Source organism: Populus nigra, chromosome 11 (assembly GCF_951802175.1).
Source record: "Populus nigra chromosome 11, ddPopNigr1.1, whole genome shotgun sequence".
In the NCBI taxonomy this organism is placed as follows: domain Eukaryota; kingdom Viridiplantae; phylum Streptophyta; class Magnoliopsida; order Malpighiales; family Salicaceae; genus Populus; species Populus nigra.
The window spans coordinates 10,426,710-10,446,018 of record NC_084862.1 but is presented as its reverse complement, the minus strand read 5'-3'; the positions used below and the strand labels follow the sequence as shown (position 1 = coordinate 10,446,018).

Genomic DNA, 19,309 nt, shown 5'->3' with positions numbered 1-19,309 from the left:
CAAAAGAAGCTTCAACTATAATTGAGGATATTTCACCTTCCCAGATCAAGTTCTTGACCTAAAAAATTAGGATTTGTTCATCATAGCAGACTCGTCATAGTAAGTCGGTATAGATAGATATCATCAGACCATAGCAAACAAATAAAAAATAATACAGCTTACCTCATGTAAGACATATTAGGGGTTCTAATACATTTTCTTTACGCAACAAGTTTCTTGCCTGAAATCTCTAAAAAAGCAGTCAAGGTTTCTAATAGCAATAATATTAGATGGCGACTCTCCAACCAAACCAAAGATCATTCCAAAAGACACCGCCTAGGAATTGTCACCACGACATTGCGCTCTTGTGAGGAGGGTACAACAAATACGCTTATAAGATGAAATGGGGGCATAGATAAAATCTTATGAGGAAAGAAAATATGATATAGAAAACATTAAAATAAATTTGATGAACATAGAAAAAATGAGTGAAAAATTGTATTTAAATGAGCCATAGAATATATGGTAAATCCAGGAGTAGTTACATGTGGTGACATTAGTTTAATGTGTTTAATGTAAAAGAAGAGTTCATTAGTGGCTAATGAGGAAGTATTAAGGGCATGATTGGTGTGTTTATAGAAGGATTAGGTTCTGAAAATGTAAAAATGTAGAATCATGATGATGTAAATACTTAAATAATTTTTATGATCTTGTGTGTTTTATATGTATATTCTTTTGAAGGACTCAATGCTTATTAAAAGAGTTATTGACTTGTTTGGTCTTTCATATTAGATAGATCCTGATATTTTCTATAATTGTACTATAAATAATTTTATGCATGTGATTTATAAGGCATTGTAACCGTATTAATGTATAAATATAAATTGAATATCAATATACTTGTGTATAAAATTAATGGAAGATGAACTTAAAGACATCCTTATGATATGTATAAAACAATTATCCCAAATTTTCTTGTACAAAACAATTAAATAAATATAAGTTGCGTAAAAAGTTCAGACGTTACATTAATGGAGCAGTGGTGGTGGTTATATCGGTGATGTCAAGGAATAGTAGTGATAATGTTTGTAATATAAAATTCTTCACATAAAAAAATAAAAAATAAAAAACCTTTTTTTGGTTGTTTTAATAAGGATATTTTAGGTTTTTTTTTAATTAAAAAAAGGATTCAACTACATGCTCATATTTTATATATATATTTAAACTGTTAACCTGATGGTTACAGTAATTCAACAACAATGAAAAAATCGCATGGTAGATTGAAGTCCATGACAAAAAAACACGCCCACAGAAACTTGATGCACATATATAGAGCCAAATAATGAAATATATATATATATATAGTGAAGGTACTTATAGAAGCTGCGTTCATAATTAACCGCATTAGTATGAGAACTTCCCCATCGATTATCATATGCTGTTGATAAATAGAGTAAATATCAACTACAACAAGCGCCCCCATACGTAAACACAATTGTTAATGTTGATATAATTATATGGCTATTAATTAACCACAAATTAAGGATATAATTAAGAATGATCATCACCCTCGATAATTAGCAATCCCATTAATATATATGTATGCATATCACCAGAATCCCTATAAACGAAGGAAAAGCCTGCAGGACGGAGGAAACCTCGTCTGAGACAGCAGAAGCAGTCGGTTCCTGAAGTTTCGTTACATGTAAACGCAGTAATAGAATATGAATATAAAAGCATTACATGTTGCAGACATTTTGATACACGTAGAAAAGTGTTCGATGTATCAGCCAACTTTTGTCACCGCTTTCCTTCCTCTCGTTTAATATAAAAAAGAGAGGTCAGGAGAGGGGAGGACTCAGTGAGTAAGCCATGTTTCCTTATACGTCATTGTTGATAAATTATTGCACAGTTTCTTGACCGTCTATTTGGATCCTTCCTCTCATTTTCCGATTAAATAATTCTCCGGACTCAACTTCCCATGCATGCCTGCACATGCTCTTGCCAAGTTGAAAACCCGAGCCAACTTTTCTTGTCTACCATTAACATTACCGTTTTGACCACTCCTTTGAGAGATTTTCCCATGCAACCATGTTTATTAGTTAATGCATAAACTACTAATAGAACGGGAGGATCAAATTATATAATTAGTGATCATGTGAATCGAAACAATATTCAAATACAGATATAATTTAATTAATAAATTTAATTAAAAGATTGTAACTTAAATATATTTTTTGAAAAACATGAGCACTGAACGTTATAATAATTTATACTAATGATTTTGTTTAAGGCTATCTCCTCGTGTAGAATCAGAATTACAAACAATACCATTTGTGAGGAAATACTTTTATAAGTTGATTAATCAGCAGCATTGGGGGAGGGGGGGGGGGGGGGGAGGCTTTTCCAAAAGGATTTGAATTTTTACCCTTTTAAATTGATGGCAAAATTGTCATACAACATGGAATATCAAATATTGATGATATTTTATTAAATAATGTGTTATAATTAATAAATTAATGTAAACAATTTTTAAGATTTATGATTATAACCAACTATATAATAATTTAAAGACATTGCATCTTGTAAAAGAATCATCTTAACTCAATAATTTAAATTGTTAGATGAAGTTGAGAATAATTGGGAGGCTTAACCTATTGGTTAGCCAATCCTTTCTATATATATACGTAGAGCAATATACAATAGTAATGGTGGAGGTTACCACACAAGAGTATGTCTACAATATTTCCTATATAAGTATATTCTATAATATGCCCCCTCAAGCTGAGGGTGGAGGATCAACCCGAAGCTTGAAATGAAAAGCAGTAAACGAAGAAGTAGGAAGTGGCTTAGTGAAGACATCGACAAGTTGATCCTGGGAGGAAATAAAACGAATCTGAATTTCCTTCTTTGCAACTCTATCTCGGACAAAATGATAATCGACCTCAACATGTTTAGTGCGAGCATGAAAAACACGATTCGCAGATAAATAAGTGGCACCAAGGTTGTCACACCAGATAATAGGAGCAGAAGTTGATGGAATCTGGAGATTTGTTAATAAATACTGAAGCTAGATAACCTCAGCAGTGCCATCAGTTAAGGCTTTGTACTCAGCCTCAGTAGAAGAGCGAGCAACTGTGCGTTGCTTACCGGATTTCCACGAAATCGGCGTCTGACCAAAAAACACAAGGTAACCACCCGTAGATTTTTTGTCCTCAACACTGCCTGCCCAATCTGCATCTGTAAAACCATGTAAAGCAAAAGAAGAACTGCGAGTGATATGTAAGCCATGTGATGCCGTACCCCGAAGATAACGCAAGATGCGTTTCACGGCAGCCCAATGAGAATTTGTAGGAGCATGCATAAACTGACAGACTCTGTTAACAACAAAGCAAATATCTGGGCACGTAAAAGTGAGATACAGAAGAGCACCCATAATTTGACGAAAGCGGGTAGCATCAGAAAACAATGGATCGGGCAGAATGGTAGCTTTGGATGTAGAGATAGGGGTATCAACAGGTTTGCAAGATAACATACCAGCCCGAGTGAGGATGTCAAGTATATATTTATGCTGGCGGAGCATAAGACCCATACTAGTAGACTGAACCTCAATACCCAAAAAGTAATGAACAGAACCCAAGTCGCGAAGTTTAAATTCTGAGCTCAGTAGCTGAATGAGGCGTAGGAGCAGAAGAGAGTTACTACCCGTAAGCAGAATATCATCAACATAGACCAGAAGATAGCAAATATCAGCACCAACAGAGAAGATAAATAATGAAGTATCCACCTTAGAGGCACGAAAACCAATAGATAACAGGAAATCATTCAGACGAGTGTACCAAGCCCGCGGAGCCTGTTTTAAACCATACAGAGATTTATGCAATCGGCACACATGAGAGGGGAGAGCAGTATCAACAAAACCTGGAGGTTGTTTCATGTAGACCTCCTCATCAAGAACACCATGGAGGAAGGCATTATGGATGTCAAGCTGATGAATTTTCCAACCACACGAAACTGCAATGGAGAAGACTAATCTGACGGTCGCCTGTTTGATGACTGGACTAAAGGTTTTAGAGTAATCAATACCTTCTTGCTGAGTGAAACCTCTAGCAACCAGACGCGCCTTATACCTCTCGATGCTGCCATCAGATCTGCGTTTAATCTTGTATACCCACCGACTACCAACAACATTCATGGAGGGATGAAACGGCACTAAGGTCCAAGTTCGGTTTGCATGTAAGGCCTGAATTTCCTCACGCATAGCACTATGCCACGCCTCATATCTGTTAGCATCATTAAAAACAAGTGGCTCATGAGAGGGGGGGAAACTACCCGGCTGAAGGAGACAACAGTGGTTGTGGACAGCGTTGTCTTAGGCTGCCTTGGACGAAGAACCATGGGATGTTGACGAGCAGCTGGGCATGGAGAAGTGGGACCTGTACCTGGAAGAGGCTGAAGAGGATATGAGGAGAGGTCTACACAGAGCTGCAGACCAGCTGGAGAAGCAGTGGAGGGACTGGTCGGCACTATAGACACTGGTGAGGCTGCTGCAGAACTGGGAAGAGTTGATGCAGAACCGGGCTGTTCTGTTGCAGCAGACCTGAGAACATGCACATTTGGTGATGGAGAACCTATACCTGCACAATTATCATTGGAAAGACAAGCATATGGTGACAGTATGGTAGTGTGGGATGGTGATGAAGGGGTGGCAGAATCAATGGGCAAAGTGGTAGGCTGGTGGGGTGCGGCAGAGGGCAGAATTGGGTTGTGGTTGGGGCTGGTTTGGTAAGTAGTAGGCTGAAAGGATGGAGGAGGGTGCAAGGATGAAAGATAGGTAGGTGGGGTGGGAGGTACCGGTGAGGATGTTACCTGTTCAGACTTCGCAAAAGGAAAGACATTTTCATGAAAATGAATATGACGGGAGACATAAATACGATCAGACTCTAAGTCAAGACAACGATAACCAAGATGAGATGAGCTATAACCTAAAAACACACAAGGGGAAGACCAGAAATCTAATTTATGAGCATGATATGGACGCAAAAAAGGAAAACAAAGACACCCAAAAGTACGTAGGAAGTTATAATCAGGAGTGCGTCGAAACAGACACTCAAATGGAGATGTATTTTGGAGAATAAGAGTAGGCATATGATTAATAAGGTAGACCGATGATTCAAAAGCATAGTTCCAAAATCGCAATGGGGCACTACACTGGCCTAAAAGGGTTAGGCCAGTTTCGACGATATGTTGATGACGACGTTCAACAGTGTCATTTTGTTCATGAGTATGAGGACAAATTAACCGATGATGAATACCAATGGTCTGAAAAAATTTATTTAATTTACGATATTCACCGCCCCAATCAGTTTGAACAGATTTAATTTTAAGAGAAAACTGACGCTCAACAAGTGTTTGAAAACGTTGAAAAGTGGACAAAACATCAGATTTCGCAACAAGCGGATAATACCATATATGTTTGGTATGCGCATCGACAAAAATAACAAAATAACAGAAGCCATCAGAAGAAAACATAGGGGCAGGACCCCAAACATCACTAAAAATTAATTCAAGCGGAGCAGAAGTTTTGTGACCCGTAGGTCATAATGACAAACAGGACGCTTTCCTAAAGGACAAGCTTGACACTGAGTAAGAGAACATCTATAAGTACATACGATTTTATTTCCAGAAACTAACAAATTGAAAATGTGAGGGGTTGGATGACCCAAAAGACGATGCCACAGGTCGGCAGTCGCGGAGATGCAAGGAGACCAAAAAGCTTGAGGAACTGACGTGGCAGAAGACTTGGAGAGGACATACACTACAAGATCTAACAGTTTTACCGACAGAATTTTTCCGTCGGTGTAAGACACATATTCCATCGGTAATTATATTACCGACGGAATCAAAGACGAAAATGATCCGTCGGTGAATCGTTCATCAGTAATGTTTTGTCCGTCGGTAAATCCGTTGGTAATAGAATTACCGACGGATTTACTGACAGAACAGAGGCGTCAGTAATAATTTTTTTATTACCGAGGGATATACCGATGGAATTACCGAGGGATATACCAACGGAATTACCGTCGGTAATTCAGTCGGTATATCTGTCGGTAATTATATAAAAACATTTTAAAAAAAATCATTTTATAAAATTATAAAATAATTAAATTAACATAAATCAACACTGTATATTATATACTCAAAATGCTTGGAAAAAAAAAAGAAAATCAACTCAAACAAATTTGCAACAAATAAATAAAATGAAAAAAATAAATTCAACTAAAAAAATTCATATGAAAAAAATGAAGTTGCAATTGCTAAAAATTTAAAAATCCCTATAAATAAATCAACTAAAAATTGGTCTCATATGAAAAAAAAATCTCACAAGAAAATTTATACAATTATCAAGAACAAAAACAATTAAAAATAAAATAAAAAACAAATATAGTGAAAAAATCATGAAAAAAGAAGAAAAAAGAAAAATATTACCTTAATGTATTTGCAAGTGAAGTTAAGGAGAGAAAAAACATTTCCTAAAGCATATTAATAAAAAAAAACTAAGAGGATAAAAGAAGAAAGAAGAAGAAGACATACCCGAACATGGAGGAAAAGAGAAGGAGATGAGGAGAGAAAAGAAGAGAAAGAAATAGATATTTATGTTTTTTACATATAGTGAAGAAGAAGAGGAAGAAGTAGTAGAAGAAGAAGAAGTGGAAGAAAAATTATAAGAAATGAGTCTGTCTCTTGTGAAATAAGGGGATCGAGTTTTATTGGGGCGCGTTACCGACGGATTTACCGACGAATAATTGAATATTAATATTTTTTAATTATTCTGTCAGTAATTCCATCTGTAATATTTAATTTAATTTTTCAATTTTGTAAAAAGTTTTCAGAAACCGCCAAAACTTACCGACGATTTTTCAATCCGTCGGCGATTCCTTCTGTAATATTTAAATGAAAATTTTCAATTAATTGAATTTTTTTAGAAAACCGCCAAATAACACCGATGACTTTTCAATCCGTCGGTGATTTTGTCCGTAAAGAACAACAATTAACAGTGCAATTGGAAAGTGAACAGTTCTGGAGCTCTCTGGAAAATACCGACAAAAATTTCCGTCGGTGATTCCCTTTGTAATTGACATGATGAACAGTGTTCATAGTTTACCAATGGATTTACCGATGGATTTACCAACAGAATTACTGACGGAATTTATTCCACCGGTAATTCCATTGGTAAAAATGACACATCGTCATTTTTTTTTGCTTTGTTTTAAATTTTTTTTCCCATGGTAATTCCCTCGGTATATACCGAGGGAATATTTCCGTCGGTAAAATCCCTCAGAAATTTAACGACGAAAATATTCCCTCGGTATTTTTGTTTGTATTTTTTGATTTTTTGGTAGTGATAAAAGCCATCATGACTCTGACCGGAAAGGAGAACTTCCTTGGTGACGAGATCCTTCACATAAAACATAGAAGCGTGAAATTCAAAATAAACATGATTATCACGACAGAATTTTTGAACAGATAACAACGGTTTGGTAATGTGAGGCACATGGAGAACATTAGATAATGTAAACATGCGTTTTGGGGAATGTAATTTAGTATGTCCAATATGGGATATGTCAAGGCCCTTACCGTCACCAACATGCAAATAATCATTACCAAGATAAGGTGCAGAATCAGTCAGAGTTCCAAGATCAGGTGTGACGTGTTGATTTGCGCCGGTGTCGGGGAACCAAGTCGCAACAGAGATATTTCCAACCGCAAGATGAGCAGAGGGTTGCGGAGAGCTGCTACGAAACTGGGAACAATGGGGAGCTGTGTGCCCAAAACCGGAGCACAATTGGCAGCGTACATGCTGCTGTCCAGACCATTGCCCAGCACTGGAATTGCGCCTGGTTTGCTGCCAGTGGTTTGGTCGCCAATCTACAGCAGATTGGCCCCTGTTCTAGGGAGTGGAACGGTTGCTGTGGGGACGCCAATTACCTCTAGAGCGACCCCTGTTGCGGCTGAAGTTAGAGCTGTGATGAGACATAGCATGGTGTGCAGAAAACTGTGGTGTTGGCAGCAGAGGTGGCTGCTGCGGCAGAGAAGAAGAAGACAGCAGAGAAGGAGCGGCAGCCATGGAATGGAAAGAGTTCTTGTGTAGAAATTCATGGGTAAGAAGGTGGCTGTGAAGATCAGCATAGGATAGTGGTTCTGTCTTTGTTATGAGACACGTTACCAAGTCTTTGAACTCACCATGAAAGCCACGAAACACATAAAGATTGAAATCTTCAAGAGACATGGGACGACCAGCAGCAGCCAATTCGTCAAATAACGATTTGGCTTGCTGCATATATAGACTAACCGAGGAGTCACCTTCCCGAAGGTCTTGAAATGAGCCATGGAGTTGCATGATGTGGAATTAGACGGAGAGGCAAGCGCTTTCTCAAGAGTGTGCCAAACACAATGCGAAGTAGAACAATCTACCACGAGATGCAACACATCCACGGAGAGAGAGGAGAGCAAAGCACTCAAAATAAGTTGATCTTGTTGCTTCCAACGAAGAAAAGAAGGGCTGATGATGGAGGAAGAACTAGCAGAGCTGTCAAAAATATGAGATGGAGGACACGGCATGGAACCGTCAACAAAGTGAAAAACACCTTGACCAAGGAGATATGGCTTCATCTGCATTCTCCAATAGAGATAATTTGTGTTCGTAAGCTTTAGCGAAACAACTTGGTGAGTGTTCGCTAAAGGAACAATAGCTGTCGCGTGAGTTCCCATGAGAGGTAAAGGAACGACAAAGACTTGGGAGGAAGAATCAGAGACAAGCTCTGCAAGTGGAGGCTGCTGTGGAGAAGAAAGGGCACCAGCAGCAGCAGCTTGGGGAGGGCTGGCCGGCTGTGCTGCACCACCTGTAGAGAGGGAGAAGCCGGCGGCAACAGTAGAATCCATGTAGAGAAAGTAAAGAGAGGGCCGGCTGCAAAGGGAGGAAGGAAGAAAAGAGTTCTGACGGCAGAAAGCTCTGATACCAAGTTGAGAATAATTGGGAGGCTTAACCTAATGGTTAGCCAACCCTTTCTATATATATAGGTAGGGCAATATACAATAGTAATGGTGGAGGTTACCACATAAGAGTATGTCTACAATATTTCCTACAATATTTCCTATATAAGTATATTCTATAATAGATGAGGTTCCAATATATGATTTATATTATTATTTAACATATCTATTCAAGTGAAAACTGTTTAATTTTTATCAAATAAATAGAGATGGTAAGATTTGAATTTATAACTACTTAGTTATTAAAGTTTTGATACCTTATTAAATAATAATTTTAATTTATTAAATGAGATATTTCTAAGATATAATTTATATTATTATATAATAAAAACACTTCTAACTCATTAAATCCTACAATGGAGCACTTTTGACTACTAATTATATGTTTGAATAAACTAAGTTGGGCGGTTGACTTGGAAGAGAAAGATTAGCATAACATTTTCTAAACTAGGTAAAGTTGTAAATTCAAGCACCGAAGTCCAGTCAAACCAAGGTTGATCACGTAAATTCCCAAAATAACATTCCTTCCGGTTCACCGCTTTATATATATAGCCTCACCTCTATATGCATTCTGCCTTGTGCTTATGTACTTTCCTTTTCTCCTATATTATTGTTAAAATTTTTATTTTTTTTAGTATCGACAAACATTTCTTTTCTTCATTTCACAGTATGGAAGATAATCAAGGCCAAGACCAAGACCATAACAGTCCAAGCAACCATGGAACTGAAAGAAGTGAGCCAGTGAGGTCAAGGTGGACTCCAAAGCCAGAGCAAATATTGATACTTGAGTCCATCTTTAACAGTGGAATGGTAAATCCACCAAAAAACGAGACTGTGAGAATAAGGAAGCTTCTTGAAAAATTTGGCTCTGTTGGTGATGCAAATGTTTTCTACTGGTTCCAAAACCGACGATCAAGATCTCGCCGCCGGCAACGCCAGATGCAAGCTAGTCTTCTTGCAGGATATCAAAGAAATAATCAACGGGCATACGATAGCGGTGGTGCAATTCAATACGAAGGTGGTGGCACTTCTAATGGGTTCGCAAATTCTCCATCTTCTTATCTTGTTGGTTCCTCTTCTTCTTCTTGTGGAGTTGTTGGTGAAGATCATGGTGTAGAGAGCTTGTTTTCTTTCTCTAACCAGATGGGTTTTCAAGAATTCGAGCAAACCTCTGGTGTAACTTCAATTCTACGCCCATCAGAGACTTCTAGTTTGCATTACCAAACTGCTGGTAAGTGCAAGGCTGAGTAACTTTTTCTTTCTTTCTTTTTTAATTTCTTATTTTCCAAAATGGAAGCCACTAAACTTTTTCTGCCACCCCATTTAAAATTCAAAGAGTTTTTATCACTTATGTTTAGGTTAATTAATTCAGTGTACAAGAGTGCTACAGAAATGGGATAAACTAGATAGAATTTTTTTAATGATATGACTGTAGCTGTATGATTTACTCTTTGAAAGACTTGTTGTACGTGATTGTTCGTGAAAACCAATGGTGCCCCTCTTCCTGATTCTCTTGCAGTGCCTGGAAAAATTCCACATGAAATCTTAACTTTCGAGGGCTTCAAAATTATTCAGTGTCCTTTTCAAATTTAATATATTTTTGTTGCCAAACGCCAAGATTGATTCCAAAATCTTCAAGGGGTTTTATGGCACTGCGAGTCGGCAGTCGACTTTTTTAAAAAATAATTTTTTAATATTCTTGATTTGATGATGTGAATAATAAAGAAAATTAAAAAATATATATATTAATATATTTTTAAATAAAAAAAATAACTTTTATTACTGTCCAAACATCCTTGAAATTTCTCCATCTCAGTTTAGGAATTTATTGCAGAAATTCAACTTTATTTCTTTCCTTTCTTGTCTTTGGAACAAACATGCCGTTCATTCTTATCTCCTCTCCCTCTCTCCCTCTTTATCAATTCTCGATATATTCTAAATTTGCGTGGTTTGAGAGGCTCCTGATTTTTTCCCCTTTTGAACTGAGAAAAAGAGAGGCTAAATATATAAGCGTAATCATGTGCTCAGTTAATTACTAGAATGGAGCTCTGAAAGCTAGGAATGAGTTGGGAAAATGCTCTTCTAAGAATATATCCTCTCTGTTGTTCAGGATTCATCACAATCTTCATCAATGGGGTTCCAACAGAAGTTCCTCGGGTGCCACTTGACGTGAAAGCAATGTTTGGTCAAGATGTAATGTTGGTGAATTCCTCTGGAGTGCCTGTTCCCACTAATGAATTTGGGTTCTTAGTGCAAGTCTTGCATCATGGTGAAAGCTATTTCCTGGTAAACATCTCTGCAGTATAACTATACACTTGTGATCAACAGCTCTATGATGTGTGTTTGAGAAACCTCCAAATTCAATTTGAACTTCTGATCACTGCATTTCTTTCTTCCCTTCTGCTTCATCTCCTTCCTCTCTACCTCAGTTGTATTGTTTTTTCTTTTGGTACAAGCTTGCTACGAAGCAATTTCCAGTTTAGCCATTTAATTAGTAACAACTCTCTCATGTTCAAATTAAGCTAATTGTTCCCTCACCTTTGTTTGTTTGTTCTTTTTTATTATTTTGTTTAACATAGGTAGGAGAGAATTTTTGGATTCCCATGATAGCTCTCTGATCTCTCCGCGTCAAACTTCATTTTGTATAAATAAGAAGTACAATGTCCATTAAGGTTGAAAGTACTGTTTACAGTTAGCAATTGCAGTAAAATATTATTTCAAGGTTGTCGTTAGGGTTGCTAAGCAAAGTTTAGCAGTGTCCATTAACGAATTTTAAATTATGTAAAGAGAGTTCCTTCGCTCTCTCTTTCGGTTATATATTCCTTTTTTCTTCTTTTGTTTTTTTTCTTGGATACTTCATGAGGTAACCTTTTCGCCACAGGTTTCAAGATCAACCTAAATCGTTATTAAAGCTGCATCAAGAAGTGGGAGCTTCCTCTACATGTTGGTGTGCAAAGCAGATGTTCTAGGACCAATATTTTACTATGATGGACGATTGAAAAACCCAAAAAAATATCTATTAATTAGCATTTAATTAATTATGATGTCTTCATTTGGCTTTTTTTCACTTATATTTTGGTTTTAAACTTTTCTCCCCTTGTTTCACAGGAATCATCCCAAACCCACTATATGTAATGCATATATGAGTGCGAGTGTAGATCGATTTTTTATTTTTTTTCAATTCTCTAATGACTATGCTCTCTTCTCTAAATCCAGTTTAGTGGTTAATTATTGTCCTGTCGCAACTTAAGAAACTTCATGAAGCTACGAGACTCGCTGCTAACAAGCCTAAATGGTAAAGAAACCATAAGAGTTAACAGAAGTGGGCAAAGATTTGGTCTTGGATCCAAGTCCTATTTTTGCATAATTTAAAGTTTTATAGCTCATGCGAAGATCGACCAGCAGCATCTGTTTAAGTAAATAAACTTTACATATATATCTGACAATTTGTAAATATATAAAAAAAATCATAAAGTACCTTATAAATCTTTACATATAAATCTTTTAAATGTAATTCAAAATCAACTATTAAATTTAACATAATAAACTTTACATATATATCAAGAATTACATTAAATCTTTACATATAAATCTTTACAAGTGGCAACTAGTCTCTTGTGGATGCCAGGTAAAGCTCATCAACCATCCCTTGTGAAAGCTTCCAAGATAAGAATTTCGTGTCCACTTTCTCAAGTCATCGTGACTTAACATCAAAAGAACTATACTATGAAGCTCCATTGAAGGAAGAATTCATATATTTACAGATATAAAATTATGTAAAATGAGTCGACTATTAACCACAAACAGTCAAAATAGGAGTAGAAGACTAGAAGAAGCATCATACTTGGACAAAATCATAAACTAGAAAACAAAGGTAGTAGAATTGTAAGAGAATCGCTAAAATTCAAATTGAATTAATTAATTATATGAAACATCCATCTCAAAAATATGACAAAATCACCAATAAAATAGCAGAAGACTAACAATTTAAAAAAAATTAGAACCTAAGTTCATATTAAAAGACTCCGATAATAGTTAAATCTCTCTAAAAAACTAAGAATAGATGAATTAAGAACCTTAACATGCAATCCCACATATAAATACCTTATCAAAGTGGGTCATAAATCAAAACTTACTCCACATAAATAGTCAATTGATCAAATGAATCTCAATTAGTTCATAATTAATTAAAAACCCAATCAATTTCACCATACCCTAGTAAAGACAGACTTATCCTTTCAATCCTCTAGTGTTAATATTGTTTTAAAATCTCTCATCAACACTATAATGCATTAATAAAAAATTTAGAAAAGAAGAGTGCGTTCATAGTCCCCTCTTACTTGACATACAAATAAGCACATAATTAGCACCAATAACATAATCAAAATTAACAAAAAATAAACCATTCAATTAAGAAATGTCAACAATTAAAATTCACTATAATTGAAAATAAACCGAAAAGAAGAAAGAGATCAATATAAAAATAAAACCCATTTTATTGCAAAATATAAAAAGTTGAATTCTCTAATTACATATATAGTGAACGTAAGTTTATTCCTAGAAATATAATTAATTCCATGAAAAGAAATGGATTCAATCTCCTCGTTGATGTTCCTCTCCATATCTCTATTGATGTAGGCTTTGATTGTCTAACAAAAAAGAGCGTAAGTTACTGTAGGATTTTATTTTCTTTTTATTCTCTAAATTACTATGTAATTTATAATATACACACTAATACTTATAACACCCTTAATTAAGAAAAAAAAGCATAATAGGAAACTTAATTAATTATATTATATTATATTATTTATAATTAATATTTTTTAATCCATATATATAATTATCAAAACAAGTGAAACGTCCAATTTGCTCTGATACTATTAAATTGTCACACCCCTAATTTTAAAAATCATGAAATACTATGTTTGCATGACAACGTTGCATGTCTTATGGACATGCAAGGCATCTTATCTCTAATTAAAAAACTATACTCAAAATAATACTATTGTTATTACACCTACCATTAAAGCTAAACCTTCCAGGAAAGTTAATGTTATCATCGTGTTCTAATTCTAGACTTTAAGAACGATATTTTCACGAATTTTGTGCTTAATTTTAAATATTATTTAAGATTGATTTTTTTTTTATTTGAAGTTTTTTATTTCACATGTGAAGGATTGCAAACACTATAGGTTCATTTTAACTAAAATTATAATTTAATCATTGTGATGAAAAGCTTTTTGCAATGAAGTCCTTGAATGATTACTTTTAATCATTACGCAACTGCTAAATCAGCTTATAATTTCCATAATACGTGCGATAGCTTTCAAGGAAAACCGAACACATTGATCACCTGTTGCATTGAACACAAGTACCACAACTGGAAATTCTATATTGCATATTAGAGCTAGCTAAAAATCACCAACGTTTTGTCTTCAGAAGCCGGAAAACAAAAAAAAAAAAACCTAGCACATAACCTGTCCTAAAGCTAAAACAAATTTGTAAGACATGAGTTTCAAAAGAAAAAAGAAAAAGAGATGTACCCACCAACCTATTCTACTAAAAATTCTTAATTGAAACGATCTAGGTGGTTTAATGATAGAAATTTAGGACTAAATTAAAGATTTGTTTTTCATATAATCTCAGGTTCGATCCTTGTAGTTGCTAATATGATAATCATTGAAGGCTTATATAGTCATTAATTTCTAGATCTGTTGGATTAGTCGAGGTGCGCATAAACTAACACGAACACTCACATTAATAAAAAAAAAATTATCAATTGAGCATTTTCATATAAAAAGAATATCATAAATTGTTTGATATAACTGGTTAAGTTCATAGTAGAAAGGGCATTTCTTTGTTTTATAAACTAATTTAACTTAAAAACATTAATAAAGTACGGATTTGGATGCCCATGGGAAACGTAAATTAGAATTTTAGATACATTTGGGATTCAATTGATATACAAATTCTTTGGGAGCCCAACCGAGTGTAAATGATATTACTGAGAATAGGCTGAGCAGTGAGCACCAATTTAATCAGCTTCTAGCTTAGATCTCTTCATTGACTCTCCTTTTCTTTTCAAACCGAATACATCTAATACATATAACTCGAAGAAATTAACAGCATGATGGCCAGTTAATGGGTTTCCATTGGAAAGCTCCAAAAAACCAAAATAATGTAAAAAAAAACAACAGCTTTGGCTTCTTCACCGGCCAAGATAACCAATCCGTAGGAGTCAGATGTTTGTTTATACATACATGTTTTTTTACTAAATTATCAGAACATTAGGGCACATTTTCTGAGAAATATCATGTGAATGTAAGCTTTGAAAGGTTTGATATGGTTGGCAGCTGTAATAAAATGAAAGTCTCACTTAGGATTTTCTTTCTCGCTTTTGGCTCTGTATTGCCACCCTCTGCATTTCCACTATAAAGATAACTATATAGTTTATCAATTATATATGTAATACAATGTGCTTGGAATTTCATACGCAGGAAGTTTTGACCAGGAAGCAAATCAGTCAACCCAATCGAGTAATCAATGTGTGTGTAAAATATTGAATCAAGCTCATGATTTGAAAGGGTACTGCAAACTGGCCATCTTTTTCCATGCAAATCCAGCAGGGTTTTTCTAGGTTAGCGTGAACATTACGTGGATTCAACTCTGCCGACCAACAGGGTACGGATCTTTTCTGTTTGCTTGAAAACCATTTTTTTATAAGATTTGAGCATCGTCAGGATGCGTCATGTCCATTAAAGAGGAGTTTATATTTGCTCTTAAATTTTATTCTATTCTGCGCATTTGATTCGAATCTAAACGCGGGTTATTATTTATTTTTTAAACAATCGATCTAATTGGAATTGAAGATGCAATGAACGGGAAAATGAAATGTTCGAGTGCTAATACATGACATCAAGATTAAAATGCAGAACTTAAGCTAATAATATAATTAATTCATCAAGATCTAATTCTTCTTCCAATGCTCTACACAAGCTAGTATGAGAGTACATCACATTTCCACATCCAATAGCCCTGCATGCAGTGGAACCAGCAGCTTCTTCAATAGGCTTTTTTGAGATACAAGAAATGGAGGGATACAACAAACCTTCTAGCAAGGTTTATCTTATCCACTACTTTGCATTTCTTCTTGTTTGAAATAACCCATCTCTGGAAATATGTATAAACATTAACCAACTCATTCCGTTCTCACTTGATTAATATGGATCCAAAGAGTATTTTTTGTATTGTAGTAACTGTTATAGTTGTGGTTTGAAAAAAAATTTTTTATAAAAAGTGCTTTTAATTGAGGTTGATTTGGTATTTATATATGTTTGGTTAAAACTGTGGTTAAAATTCAGGTTGAACAAAAAGTAATTTAATGTGTTTGGTTAACAATACTTTTTAAATTGAGGTTATAAAATAAGTAAAAAATATATATATTAATATTGATAGTTTTAAATTTAAATATTGTAGAATTAATTACTACTATTACATCATGAAATAAATAATACTTTATATAAACTATTTTTTATTATTCCATTAAATTATCTATAATTTCATTACCTACAAAATTCATCAGATAAGAACTACAGTTTCCATAATTTTTTGAGCGTGTAATAAAATTAGATAAAATATTATCAGGTATAAAATTGATATTACAGTGCGAGTGAATTTAATTCACTCTATACTAGTTTTTTGGGAAAAAAAATATTGTTCGAGTCAATTTAATTCACTCTATACTAGTTTTTTGGGGAAAAAAATATTGTTCACATCACAGTGGAAGGGAATTTAATTCACTCTAAATTAGTTTTTTTAAAAAAAAATCTATTAAAAAAAATTAACACATTAGAAAAAAAAGTATTCACGTAAACAGTGCAAGTGAATTGCATTGTTCATTAAGTGAACAGTGCAATTCACTCGTGAACAGTGCGAGAGAATTGCTTTGTTCATATGAACAGTGTATAAATGTACATTGTTCATGTTATTTGCACTGTTTAGTGAACAATGCTATTAGTATAAACAGTGCGCGAAAAGCAAGAATTCCTTACTTTTCTTTCCCTACGTTTTGGACGCAAAAATAACGTGGGACCCATGAACAGAAAATATCATTTTCATGTTTACCAAACGGCTGAAATCTATGGTTTAATTAAAACATAGCCGCAACCGCGTAAACAAACACACTCTAAGAGTCGGTCTTCAAAGTCTTCTCTGCTAGCTATTTTACGTTTGCTTCTTGTTTAGGTTATCTTGTTGTTTGGATAAGGCTTGTTGCTCATTCCAAACATGGTACCCCTTTTAGTTTCTTTCTCTTCTTTTTGTTTATTTTCCTCTTTTCTTCCCCTACTTTGTTTCCCCCTAGTTTAAGCTCCTAGACTCACTACAAGATTTCACAGTTTTACCGACAGAAACATTACGTCGGTGTGTTATTAGAAGTTCATTGATGATTTATTTATCGACATCCTCACCGACAGAATATGTCTGTCGCCTTTCCTGTCGTCGGTGATTCCCCATTTCGTCTCTATATCAGTTGGAAAAATAAAAAAACCATTTGTCGATGGTTTTACAGATGAAATTTGAGTGCCAAAAAAAAAAAGATTCCTGCTTGAAATATACAAATGGATTTTTATTCCGTCAGTGATATCGTGCTTTACCGACGGATACAAACTGCTGGTAAAACTATCGGTAAATACCGACAGAATATATCCGTCTGTAAAGTCGTCGGTAAGTGTTGTAGCTACTGTCAAATGCCAACGGATTAAGTTCGTCGGAAAAGCTGTCAGTGAGTGTTTAAAATACCGTCCGAATATATCCGTCTGTAAATGCGTCGGGAATGCTACTATCAGTTGCCGACGGATTTATTCCGTCGGTAAAACCCTTGGTAATGGTTTTTTTTTCAAATTTTTTTTTAAAAAAATTATTTAGAATATATAATATAAAACTATATAAATTAATGGTAATACAAACCAATTATGCAAATAAAATTAATATTGAACATCAAAAAGAAAAAAATCAAAGTTAAATAATATTAATTACAAACTGAATTTGTTTCAAAAAAATATTAAAGGAAATTTTAAAGGTAAATAATGTTTATTACAAATTAATATAAATGTGGAGCTGGAGGAGGAGGAGGAGGAGGTCCTAAAAGAGGCTGGCGGTTATGCGGCCAAAAAGGATTAGGCGCACACGTTCCACTCTGTATTGCTATGTTCATGACCATTTCGCGAAGCTTTTGATACTTCGCTCTTTGTTCTGCATGAGACGTTTTGAGTTGTGCATACTCCGCTGATAGGTGGTCGTATTTTTTGGTGAGCTGAGTCGTGTGTTGCTGGAAGGCCACAAACTCCTTAGATTGGGAGCTCGATATTGATCTGGAGCTGCCAACGGTTGAAACACTACGGGTCGACCGTAAGTTGTCAGCCGTAGTGTTGGAGAGCCCGTAAATTCAATTTTTATCGGGTCCACCTGACGATCCAACCTCCATCCACAAATCCGGATCTAATTCCGGATGGGTCAAAATATCATCCCCATATCTCTCCCTCAACCGATTATTATAGGTCTCCTGAAAATAAATAAAAAAGTAATCATCGTATTCAATTCAATAAACATAATAACTTACAAAATAAAATGGTTGAACAAACATACCATAAAATGTTGAGCACGATTATCAACGAACTGTTGCGCCCTCTTTTGGCAGTCTTGACTCCGCACGTGTCAAAATTAATTATTATTTTAATTTATTCCGTTGGTGAAGTGTCAAAAATCCGTTGGTAAATTTTGAATATCACACCAAAATTTTTAATGGCCCTCCATATTTTTCGTGGGCCGTTGGTAATTCTGTCGGCAAGATGACACGGTTAGAGATGCATTTAATGCACAACCTTTTGGAATTCGAGCGGTGCGTCGGTAATTTTATCGGTAAACTTGACTCGCTGATAACTTACCGATGAAATTATATCTGTTGGTATTCGCGTCGATGACTTTGGCATTTCAAGTAAATATTTTCGAACTCTCTGTGAAATGCCGACGGATATAAATCCGTCTGTATTAGGGTCGGTGATGATGGCATTTCAAGTAATTATTTTCGAACTCTCTGTGAAATGCCGACGGAATAAGTCTGTCGGTATGGACGTCGGTGAATATGGCATTTCAAGTAATTATTTCATGTTATAAAATATATCATCCATGATCTATAATTATTTCAAGTAATTATTTTGTAATTGTGGCATTTCAAGTAATAAATATTTTATGTTTCAAAATATATCATCCATAATCT

The 19,309-nt window shown here is 35.0% G+C and overlaps 1 protein-coding gene across 2 annotated transcripts; it reads left to right on the top strand.

Annotated features, from left to right (window-relative positions):
• The first annotated feature begins 9,623 nt into the window (after nucleotides 1-9,623).
• LOC133706214 (WUSCHEL-related homeobox 11-like) lies at nucleotides 9,624-12,326 on the top strand. 2 transcript variants are annotated; one of them, XM_062131695.1, is made up of 3 exons: nucleotides 9,624-10,264; nucleotides 11,144-11,319; nucleotides 11,915-12,326. In XM_062131695.1, exons 1-3 carry the CDS (start codon nucleotides 9,703-9,705, stop codon nucleotides 11,930-11,932), a joined length of 756 nt encoding a protein of 251 aa, XP_061987679.1. In that variant the 5' UTR covers nucleotides 9,624-9,702; the 3' UTR covers nucleotides 11,933-12,326. The 2 variants fall into 2 exon arrangements, with proteins under 2 accessions (XP_061987679.1, XP_061987678.1); XM_062131694.1 differs by lacking the exon at nucleotides 11,915-12,326 and having other exon boundaries at nucleotides 11,144-11,561.
• The last annotated feature ends 6,983 nt before the right edge of the window (nucleotides 12,327-19,309 follow it).